The sequence below is a fragment of the Coenobita brevimanus genome, chromosome 90 (assembly GCF_032717465.1).
Source record: "Coenobita brevimanus isolate Jiangsu-jjx chromosome 90, ASM3271746v2, whole genome shotgun sequence".
NCBI lineage: Eukaryota > Metazoa > Arthropoda > Malacostraca > Decapoda > Coenobitidae > Coenobita > Coenobita brevimanus.
Genome location: NC_137043.1, coordinates 35,033,054 through 35,045,381, shown reverse-complemented (window position 1 = coordinate 35,045,381; position 12,328 = coordinate 35,033,054). Strand labels below are relative to the sequence as shown.

At 39.1% G+C, this 12,328-nt stretch overlaps 1 protein-coding gene across 1 annotated transcript in view; it reads right to left on the bottom strand.

Moving 5' to 3' along the window:
• Positions 1–10,055, bottom strand: part of LOC145411583 (putative fatty acyl-CoA reductase CG5065) — a 91,085-nt gene extending 81,030 nt beyond the window's left edge. The window contains exon 1 of the mRNA XM_080281595.1: positions 9,811–10,055. Coding sequence (XP_080137721.1) covers positions 9,811–10,014 — 204 coding nt within the window. The 5' untranslated portion in view covers positions 10,015–10,055. The remainder of the gene's footprint in view (positions 1–9,810) is intronic.
• Between the last annotated feature and the right edge of the window lie 2,273 nt (positions 10,056–12,328).

The window sequence follows — 12,328 nt, the reverse complement described above, 5'->3', positions numbered from 1 at the left end:
AAGTAAAGGGGTGAAAGGAGGGAGATAACGAAAGGAATATTGACAATCGTAACTACAGAAGGGGAAAGGACACAGGGAGAGGGGAAAGGACACAGGGAGAGGGGAAAGGGAGGAGAAATGTGAAGAGGGACGGAAAAGGCGTAAAAAAGAGGGGGGGGGGGAGGGAAGGGAGGGACAGGCTACATGATGAGAAACAGGACAAAGGGGAGTTGGAAAAAATGGGGGGGGGAACAAAAAGAGGAAATAAATATAAAAAGAAAAGTAGAACTGGCAAGACGGGAGAAGGGGTAGGGAAGTAGAATGAGAGAAGGAGTACATGAAAAAAGAGAAAGAAAAAAAAAAAGAATAATAGAAAGTGACGAATGGAAAAGAAAGATTAGAGGCTGAAATGGAAAGATGGAAGCAAGGTAGAGGGAAGTCTATCTATCTATCTATTGCCAGACGCCTCAATCCCGTACGGGGTGGCCACAAACAAATCACCTCCACGTCGCCCTGTCCCCGCCATTTCACTACCCTGCTCCCAACTCACCCCCCCCCTCTCTTATAGAAGTAAACAGACTAATAAAAAGGAATCAGGGAAAAACAGAATGGGAGATAAACGAAGGAAAAAAATAGAAGTAGAAGGAAAAGAATGACAAAGAGGCTAACGCTTAGGAGTCTGACAAGATGAATATATAATGAGAGAGAGAGAGAGAGAGAGAGAGAGAGAGAGAGAGAGAGAGAGAGCAAAAACAAGAAAAAAGATATCCAGGAGTGAGAGAGAGCAAGCACGCAGTCTCCCCAGGGCACAAGGAACTTTCATACGGCAAGCAATGCGTAGGCAGGTAGACAAAGAAGAAGGCAGTCAGGCAGGTAGTGGGCTAATTTAAGTGCAAGGTGAAGGGATGCGATGAAAGGTGTGTTTAGGTAGGTAGGTACGTTGATAAAATGGGTGGTGGGTAGATAAGAAGGAAGGTGGGTAGACAACTAGGAAGGTAGGCAGGTAGGGGCAAAAGACTAACAATAATAAACGGATAACCGAATACGTAAAAAAGAGACTGTAAAACGTAAACCAAATAAGTAATGCATACATGATAAGCAAACAGATAATAAGTAAATAACAGACAAAATAGAGATAAGGTAAAGTGGCAGATAAATAAATGAAATACAGGCAGATAATTGAGTAAGTACATAAGAGAGAAATAGACTGTATAATGGTAACTAAATACATGACAAGCAAATGAATATACAATTAACATCATAATCACCAGGGCCAATAATTACGGGTAGAAAGCTGAAGTTCGTATAATAATATTGAGAATCATAATTACGTATTAAACATGGAAAACATATTAATTAATGTGATAAACGCGATGATTTCTGTATTAAGAATGCTTAATTAAGACTGCCAATTGGATAACAAATAAGCAGTCTAACATTCATTCTTGATATCATTACACCGCTCACTCTAACTTGACCTAAAACTGTCATTCCTCCATCTTGAATGGTAAGTTATACCCTGAGATTAACACAAGAATATGATGTTAGTCATGAGAAAATACCAAAGAAAGGATGCAGAGTTGTTGCAATGCTTTACTCTACCGCCGAGGAATGTGAAGCAAGCTGCAAAATATATTATTTGAGCTTGGCTGGTAAAAAAAAAAAAAAAAAAAAAAAAAAAAAAAAAAACTTCTTTCATGTGAAGGATGTTTGGTCATTCATCACAAAAAGTTGTAAAGCAAAGGGGTGTTTTTTGCAATGAAAAGACTCAAAATATTGCATCTATATCGATTAGAAAGTAAAAACATCTTACAATCATCATCATCATCATCGTATCTGGGGTATGCAAGATCAAGAAACATGTGAAATGATGATACAAATACATCAATTGTCACCATTTTTTTTTTTTTTTTTTTTTTTTTTTTTTTTAGTGCTCAGAGAAGGCCGATCACACGACCATTCGATCATAAGAAAACTATCATCACAGTATATAACAAAAACGAGTCACACCTCCATCCAATATCCGAGAACTATCATCACAGTGCCAAGCAAAAATGTGATAAACTTCAATTCACAAAACCACAGCGCCAATCGTGCATGAGTCACCTTTCATTCACTCACTCCTCAGATGCAGGAGTCAATACAGCGAATCCTCTTTATATGTCACAGGTTGTGTGTGTGTGTGTGTGTGTGTGTGTGTGTGTGTGTGTGTGTGTGTGTGTGTGTGTTCCAACTAGTTATTTGAGGAGAACTGGTAGATTAACTTTATAGGTCACAAAACATTAGTTCATCTCCTCCTATATACATTTCTCATATTCACCAACTTTTGTTATAATTTTATAGGTCACAAAACATTAGTTCATCTCCTCCTATATACATTTCTCATATTCACCAACTTTTCTAAACAAGTTAATTGCAGGCTTCAGTCATTCATTCTCTACCTGCTGCTCTCCTAATCAGACTAAAATCATCTGGAGAAAACGAGGGTAAAATATAAGACGTCACCGTAGTGAAGGGGTCAATGGAAAGTCTTGGAAATTACTGGAACCTATAGTAGTAGTAATAGTAGTAGTAGGAGTAGGAATAATAATCTATCTATCTATCTATTGCCAGACGCCTCAATATATAATAATAATAATAATAATAATAATAATAAATAATAATAATAAAGGAAACACAAGAAAGGAATTACTTTACACAACCAGTTTTCCCTTTCTCTAACCGGGAATAATTATCAATTAGGGAGAACACATACTCAAACCCCACCACATGCATTATACATTATTATACATTATTTACCCAATTCCATAGAAGGTCTGGCTCACAAAAATTAAACGAAGCTTGGACGGCTCTCTCTCTCTCTCTCTCTCTCTCTAACAATCTTGAGATGCCTTTCTTGGATATGCTGGGTACTATGGGTCAAGACGTTGTCACTATCTGCTCTGTTTTATGTTTCTCCCTCTCTCTCTCTCTCTCTCTCTCTCTCTAATTTGGCCAAGTGTTATAGGTCAAGGCAGGTACGCCCCACCGGCAAGATGATGTATTTTTGATTGTACCTTTGCTTACTCCAAATGATTTTATTCAGCTTAGGCCCCTCGTGGTGAAGGGGTTGACTCCTACGTACAGAGTCTCCCCTAAAATATTGAAAACGGCTGGCAGTAGCATGAAAAAAAAAATAAACAAGTAAATACATAAAAACGGTAAACGAACTGGAAGAGATAAGACGAAAAAAAAAAAAAAAACGCGAGTTCCTAAAAATCCCTTTAAGGTGTAATAAAAAAAGTCCAAGGATAGAGTTGGAAAAAAAAAAAAAAACTGCTGAAGGCCACAAGAACACGAAAGCATGATGTCCTTCAGTCATTACATCACAATAAACAATATCGGGAACTAAATATACCCCTCACCTCATCCGCAAATGGACACAAAGGAACCACATTAATGAATACTATCAAAGTGTTTAATTCTCCTGCCAACATTATTGCTACTGCTGTCAACACCCCCAACATTCCTCTCACGGCTACCTCCTTTACTGGATTTTGCACTGCTAACATATTTTTCATCAGTCATCATAGCTGAATTTTTCACTTGCGCTACCAATATTAACATTACTTTCACTGATACGTCCTTTCTTTACCAGCAAAACTGCTACTGAAATTATATGCTGCGTTCTTCACTGTCATCATCAAACTCAGTTTCTCACACTTCATTTGTTGCCAACATTCCTGTTATCAACTTGTCAAGATTTTTTTTTTTTTTTGGTTGGTACGTCAATAACTTCCCTGCAACAGCACTACACACAAATATAAATTTTATGGGATCGACAACATTCTAACACATTTTTTTTTTTTTTTTTCAGTCAAGATTATTGCTTTTGTCTCCCAAGTTACAGATGTTCATAGCAATATGACCAAAATCTTTCTGTACTCTTGCGCCCTATCCTTACCAATAATAACAACAATAATATACATTTTAAAAAATTATCATCATCATCATCATCACCACCATCATCATCGTAAACCAGTTTCTTATGTTTCCGTGAAACTTTTTATTTTTTTTCACAACTACAAACTTTATTATTTTAGCTCAACCAAAATACATCTCTGGCACTACTACTTCAGCACCTTTCCGTCTCTGGTTCTGTCAAAATCAACATCTCTTTCATTGGTTCTATCATTAGCAACATCCACCCATCTCTGGTTCTATCATTAGCAACATCCACCCATCTCTGGTTCTATCACTACCAACATCCACCCATCTCTGGTTCTATCACTACCAACATCCACCCATCTCTGGTTCTATCACTACCAACATCCACCCATCTCTGGTTCTATCACTACCAACATACACCCATCTCTGGTTCTATCACTACCAACATCCACCCAACTCTGGTTCTATCACTACCAACATCCACCCATTTCTGGTTCTATCACTACCAACATCCACCCAACTCTGGTTCTATCACTACCAACATCCACCCAACTCTGGTTCTATCACTACCAACATCCACCCATCTCTGGTTCTATCACTACCAACATCCATCCATCTCTGGTTCTATCACTACCAACATCCATCCATCTCTGGTTCTATCACTACCAACATCCACCCATCTCTGGTTCTATCACTACCAACATCCACCCATCTCTGGTTCTATCACTACCAACATCCATCCTCCTCACTACCAACATCCATCCTCCTCTCTTCCCATCACTACCAACATCCATCCTCCTCTCTTCCTATCACTACCAACATCTCTTTATCATCAAAACATACACAAACAGCCACTATTTCTACCCACTTCAACTCGGGGCTCTCTCCTAAGGTAAATAAAATCGTCTTATATTACCCACAAGACACAAGGCACATCTTCCCACCGTGACCTTTCAACTCACCTTCTCTACCATCCCCGCATCACACACTTTCCAACACCAGCACAGATTTAAACCATCAATTATTATTTTTTCCCTCCTGCAATTTTTTTTCCCTCCAGCAAGTTTATTTTTCTATCAGCAATTTCTTCTCAAACTTTTTTTTTCTTCGCCAACTTTTTCCCGCCACCCACTGAGCTGCCGGTGTGCAAATTCCGTGGAGTGAAACTGGACTGGAGGAGGAGGAGGAGGAGGAAAAGAAAAGTAGAGACAGGAGAAGGGGCACGGAGGAGAAGGAAGACAGAGGTGGAAAAGAAGAGGGAGGGGTCGGAGGAGACTGGGAGGTGGAAAAGAAGAGGAAGGGAGCGAGGAGGAAGGGTGGAGCGGAAAAGATGCCTATGATGAGGGGGTGGGGAAAAGAAGATGGGGAGACTGAAAAGGAGAGGGGGCGAAGGAGGGGAAACAGAGCAGAAGAGGAAGGGTGGAGAAGAGAAGGTGGCGGATGGGCGTGGTCCGATGGGTGGGGGAGGGAATTGCAGAGTGAGGGGAGAGGGATGGATGTGGGGTCCGGCAGGGGAGGGGGAGGGAAAGGGGTTTGGCGAGGGAGGGGAGAGGAACACAGGCGGTAACGGGAACTTATGAGGTTTTTCTGCGATCCGGTCCAAACATCGTTTTTGCAGGGCGAGACTGAAAGCAGGTCTTGTGTGAACGGATGGTTGGTGAAGTCCTGATTAATGGACACTTGCTGAAAAGAAAATCGTCAGGCGGTACAACTAATACGAGGTTAGTCACTGAACACAAGATTAAGCCCTTCACTACCAAAAGTCTCTCGTAAGCTGTATATAAAGGTCTCAAGGTAGCAGGAATTATGAAGAAATGGAGGAATAGTAGTGATGGAGTTACTGAAGTCTCTACATCCACAACTAAAAGAGGTCTCTCCTACGGTGATGCAAAAAGTCTGATGGTAGGAGTAGAGGCGTCATTATTCCAAACGGGTTGATAGTATGAAAGACTTAAATTAACTCCATTACGACCAAAAATCGATTTATATTTCATTCTTTCATCTGTCCTACAAAAATCTGCGTAGGAAAGATCTCTCGTGGTGAAGTTAATGTACACGCTTACATCCTTCCAGTCACCAGGATTTGGACATAGACAAGAGACCTGTTTCCAAGATTAACCTAAAGAGTCGGAGGATGTCTATTATATTTTATTATTATTACTTCCTGACGTTTTATTGATCTTCGGGGTGACTTCTTGAGCTTCCGAGAATAGATTAAGATTTCATTAACTTTCTGAGCACCAGGGAAGGGTGTGCTAAGTTTAAAAAAATCGTCGTGATACAGCAAGAATGAGTGTGTGTGTGTGTGTGTGTGTGTGTGTGTGTGTGTGTGTGTGTGTGTGTGTGTGTGTGTGTGTGTGTGTGTGTGTGTGTGTGTGTTCTGAGATAACTGGGTTTTCCTGTAGTCAATAACCGTTTTAAGGAAAGTCAAGTCATAAATCGGTTCCCTGCAACAGCTGGGGCTTGAACACGCGACCATATGAACAGCAGTCACTATTTTACGTGTCATCCTCTATTAGACAATGCTTTGTAAACAGATCGGCATATCCACAGAAATCGTAGCTGTGTTATCATCGTCCATACTTTATGCAAATATCGTCATCATCATCACAATCACTATCAACATCGTTACCATCATCACTGTAATCATCACCACTTTCACCTTCATAATAACAATAACAATAATAATAATAATAATAATAATAATAATCTATTACCATACGACTTAATCCCGTAAGAGGTGACCACAAACAAATCGCCTCCATGCCGCCCTGTTCCTCGAAATTTCGGTGCCCTCTCCCCAGCTCACAAACACCCTCTCTCATATACCTCTCCACTCCATCCCTCCACCTCATCCTCGGCCTCCCCCTCCCTCTCCTTCCCTCCACCTCTCCCCCCCTCCACCTCACTCACGTACACTCTCCTCGATAGTCTCTCGCTCTCCATCCTCTCCACATATCCAAACCACCTCAGTACATTTCTCCTAAAGCTTTGTACCACATCCAGATCCACACCAAAACCATCAAAACCACCAATAACAAAATAATAATAGGCCTAGTACAGTACTACTACTAATCATCATCACTAACATCATCGTATCTTTCATTATCATCATTACCTTCATCATAATCGTTACTTTCACCATCAAAATGACCATCATCGTCATGAACATCGTCACCACTTGCATTATCATATCATCATCACCATCATCATCAACATCACCATCACCATCATCACTTTCATCATAATCACTAACATCGCCACCACTTGCATTATCACATCATCATCACCATCATCATCAACAACACCATCACCATCATCACTTTCATCATAATCACTACCATCATCACCATCCCAACCTTCCTTTCCACTTACAGGATGGGGTGAGGCTCAATGCAAATATTACCATTATTACTGAAATACCAGAAAACCAATGACCTTCATATTTCATTCATACGCTCTCAATCTAATTCACTTTCAGAGAGACAAATCGCAGTAATGGACTTGACAACCAATAACTACAACGTAAACTGATCTGAAGTTCTTATTACTGGACCGGTTTCTATCTACAACTAAAAGATAGACAGATAGATAGATAGAGAGAGAGAGAGAGAGAGAGAGAGAGAGAGAGAGAGAGAGAGAGAGAGAGAGAGAAAGAGAGAGCAGGTTATACTCTATCCATCTTAACTTGGCCTAAAATTCCCCCCATAACTGCTGATCTTTAACTAGAGAATAACATCACAATACGATGTTAGTCACGAAAGCATTTTTTAAGGATGTAAAGCAGTATTGTCTTGTTCTACCACTGAAATTCACGGATTAACACCAGAATATGAAGCTAGTCACGAAGAATTGTTAGGAAAAGGATGGACAGCTAGCCTTCTCTTATTCTCCCCCTGAGCTACTGGAAATAAGCTCCAAAATAACAAAAATTTTCGCCAAGGTGAACGAACTGTAAAAAAAAAAAAAAAAAAAAAAAAAAAAAAAAAAAGGCAGATACAGGAAAAACGCCACACAAAAAACGTAAAGAAACCAGACTGAGAACGATAGAAGCTGACATCATGAAACAGCTGCAACAACAGAGATGGCAACAGAAAAAAATATGATCAGAAAACAATACTCACTCCAAGGAACAAAAAAAAAAGCCAATCCAACCACATAAGGCAAGACGGGTTTGAGTAAGTGGCAAAAGTGTAGAAACATACCATTTTTTTTTTTTTTATTCCTGACATTTAAATACTGTGTTTAATCACTGGTATGAGAGAAAGGAAGAATGCCGCTGTTTCGACTCTATCAAACATGTATATCTATTTATGAATGTCAGAACCTAAATACAAATGACAATGAACGAAATTTTAAAGAAAATATACATCAACAACAACACTGACAAACAATAATAATAAGTTATAATAGTAGTAGTTGTAGTAGTAATAATAAATAATAATAATAATAATAATAATAAAGTCAACACCGCCCTAATTATATTCCCACTAATACAAGGCGCTGGGAAAGGACTTCGCGCGGTGGCAGTGATAGACAAACATCCCTCAACCCCCTCCCTATTCCCCGAAAAGATGATGGTGGACTGGAGATGAGCAACTTCAGCCTGCAGTCCACCGAGTTTCACGTTGAGATAAGCCCAGGACCACAACAACAACAGCAGCAAACGGGATTTTCAAATAAGTACAGGAAGACACAAAAGCTGAGTTATAAAAAGTGGCCAGTGAGAACCGCCTTCCATCCTTTCACCCACTATGTAAACCGTGGAGCATTTTGCACTTTACCTCAGACCAAACAATCCACGCAAAACTGTGCTTCATAATGCCTGGAAGTTAAACACCATTTTGTCGACCGAAAAGAAGAAAGTTTCATGTGCACATCTCCACAGGATACACTTTACATCCATCAGTTTCTTTTCCCAATTCTCTCTCTCTCTCTTGCTTTCTCAACTTCCCTATCTGGCTTATTCACACATTCACTTACTTTATCCAGCCATCAACATCTTAGTCTTCAACACCGTCTCTTCCTCTTAAACTGACTCAGAAATACATCATCAACTTATTTTCTCTCAACGTAACCGTAACATACAATAACACTCTTCCTCTACCCTATAACAAATAGTCCTCCTTACTCCACATCTTTCACGAAACTCTATAATTCTTTTCCAAACTAACCTTCACAACCCATTTACAGATTTCACGTCTCATTTCCACTACGAGCTAATAATATAACAAATACTGAAAACACGAACGATCCAAATTAGATAATAATAGTATAATCAATGAGAATAAATTTTCTTAAAAATTCAGGTGACAAATGCACAGCCCAGACATCCACACATAATATAAAGTAACACCTTCAGTTGCATCATATACAGTATTAAAATAAAAAAAACTCGAATCCAAGAATATTCCCATCACTTAAAAAATATGAGAACACTTACCGGTACCTATAATCCATTCTACGTATCAACATATATATATATATATATATATATATATATATATATATATATATATATATATATATATATATATATATATATTCCTAAACTTAGCAGCAGCGAACAAATACATTCATAAATACATACGTAAATAATAAAGACTATCAAGAGGTAAAAGCAAATACGTGCCTCTCACATCCTGTACCTTCTCCACTGTGTAAAGTAAGCAAACATTATTTAACCTACAAATAAAGGAAATAAAGCAAAACTCTCCCTACATTTAAACATAAATCAAATTATCCCTACATTTAAACATAACACAGCAAATTCTCTCTATATTCAAACATAACAAGACAAACCCTCACTACATTTAAACATAAAGCAAACTCACCCTATATTTAAATACAAAAAAGCAAATTCTCCCTTACACACACACAAACACATACTATAATCTCACTTACCCTTGAATTCAGCAGCTCATCCAGCCTGGCCCTCACGTCATTGCCTCCCTTAGGTCTCATCAGCAGGTATATGGCGTCCAGGCTGGGGCAGGACCTAAGCAGCTTCTCCACCAGCACCTTGCCCATGAACCCCGTCGCCCCCGTGATCAGCAGGGCTCGATCCCGGTAGAAGTCAGCCACCGCGCCGCCCGCCGATGCGCTCATTTTGGCGATTTTGTGCGTGCGGATTTGTGGGAGATCTATAGGATTTTTACGTCTGTGTAGGGGATTTTTTTTGTGAGTTTCTGAGTACTGATTTATGTTTTGTGGGGGTGACTTAACGAATGAATTTTTTTGTATAGGGATGAGGGGTGAGGATTAATCGGGGGATGTTTGTGTGGTGGGGATTTATAGAGAATGGGAATCTAGGGAGGGCTTGTGAGATTTTGTGCGGGTGGAACTCTGTTAGTTCTGTAGATGGGGGGATTTCTCAGCCTGGGTTTCAATGAAGGAGGAGTGTTTGGGAGGTAGTAGCTTTCGACGAGAGGAGATTGAGGTTAACTTTGAACGCTGAACTGGGATTAACAGATGTATGGATTTACCAATTTACTAACACATGGGGAGGATTAATCAATTGATCTTTAACCCTTGAACCACATGTGATTTCCTTCAGCTGAATAAAACTGCCTGCCGTTAGTCGGAATAAAACCCAATGCTTGTGGTGAAAGGGTTAATGGCTAAAATTGGGGGAGACTTTCACAGGAATTTTCTAAGGTAATATTTCTGCGAATATATATTTTTGTATTCTCACTCGGAAGAAATATATTGAAAACTGAAGAAGTATTTGACGCTAGATGTTAGGTAAAGTTAGCTTAGGTTACTTTTCTTTGCTGGTGTATGTTAAAAATCTCGAGGTAATCAAGAGACTGCATTTACTTAATGATTTTTAAAGTAGATTTATTTTCTTTAAGGATTTCCCGGATTTGTGAAGGGGTGACTCACGGGATTTGTGGGTGAATTGGCTGGACCGAGATATTTCACAAGCCCGTGCGGGAGATGTTTTTTTTTTTTTATTGGTTTAGTTTGGGTTGATTTGAGCGTGTTGTTGATGTGGTCACTGAAGGGGATACGAAGCACGTATAAAATTTTTCAAGGACTTTTCTATCAGGTTTTTCTTTGCTTTCTTTTATTGGTTTTCAGTTATATGCTTGGTTTTTGTCACTTTCCTTATCTCGCTTTTTATTTTTTCCTCCTTTTCCTTTCCTGCCTCGTCACTTATCTTTCTGTGTTTAGTTTCTTTAATTTCCCTTTTCCCTAGTTTATTTCATTCCGATATATTTAGTTTTTTCCTGCTCAATTTTCTTTCTTCCTCCAGTTTCTATCAACTTTCCTTTTTTTCCTCGTTTCTATTTTTTTTCTAGTTTGTATTCACTTTCCTTTTTTCAACCTAAGCTTCTTCCGGATATAAAAATGTTTTAGGTCATACTCCGTCTTTCTTTCTGTCTTTTTCTTTTTTTCTTCTCTGTGATTTCCCGATTTCTTTCACCAACTGGTTTATTGAGCCTACTCTTGCTTTCTACTCTCTACTCGTATGCTTTCCCTTCATATAGTTTCGTTGTTACTATATATTACTGTATCTACTTTTCTCCCATTTTTTCCCCACTCGCTTGCAAATCTCACTCGTCAATTCTCCCCCCTTTTTTTTTCCACTCGCATGCAGATAACTCTCGTCAGTCAATTCGATTTTTTTTTTTTTAAATCCTTTCTGCCGTTTTCTTCCGGGACGTTAATGTATTTGTTCACTTGTAAATTTTTATCACGTTTACTATACCCTTATCGTCACCACCTTTCCTGTGAGTTAACATAATCGTCACAGGAAATATTTCTTAATTAATTGTCACAGATACTTTCACTATAATTAAAGAAGTCCTGGAAACTTTCAATACCGGTACGCGCTTGTGTTTTAATTGGATGTCACCAATGATTAGAACTTAAACGTACGTAAATTTCCAACCAACACTTCACAAGCGATTCGTAAGTTTAAAATGGTAGGCCACAGTTTGCAACCACTGCTGTTATACGTATATCAATTGCCAACTACACATCTTCAGTCAGTCACACTATACAATCTTCATGCAGTCACCACCATCACAGCTACCACAATCACAGTAGTCACAGTCTCAGTGTCAATCACTTTCAGTACAGCTAACACGATAATCTTCTTCGGTCTTTGAATCTAATAAAATCAACCACAGCTTTAATTAAAAAAAAAAAAAAGTCTTCTTTTTCTTAACGGTGGCAAACACACAAGCACGCGTTTTGTCTGTTTGCCTGTTTATTATTCCTCAGCTTCGGCAACCATTAACAACTTCCACGACAAAAAAAACAAATTAAAAACACGACCTGTCTCTCGTCGCGGTGGGGAGCAGACAAGCATGCGTTTTGTTTGCTTGCCTGCTTGTTTGTTCCAGCACTCGATCCTGGTTGTATCTGCTTCAACTTTCTATAAATTCCTCGCCTTGACTGGACACAAAATTCC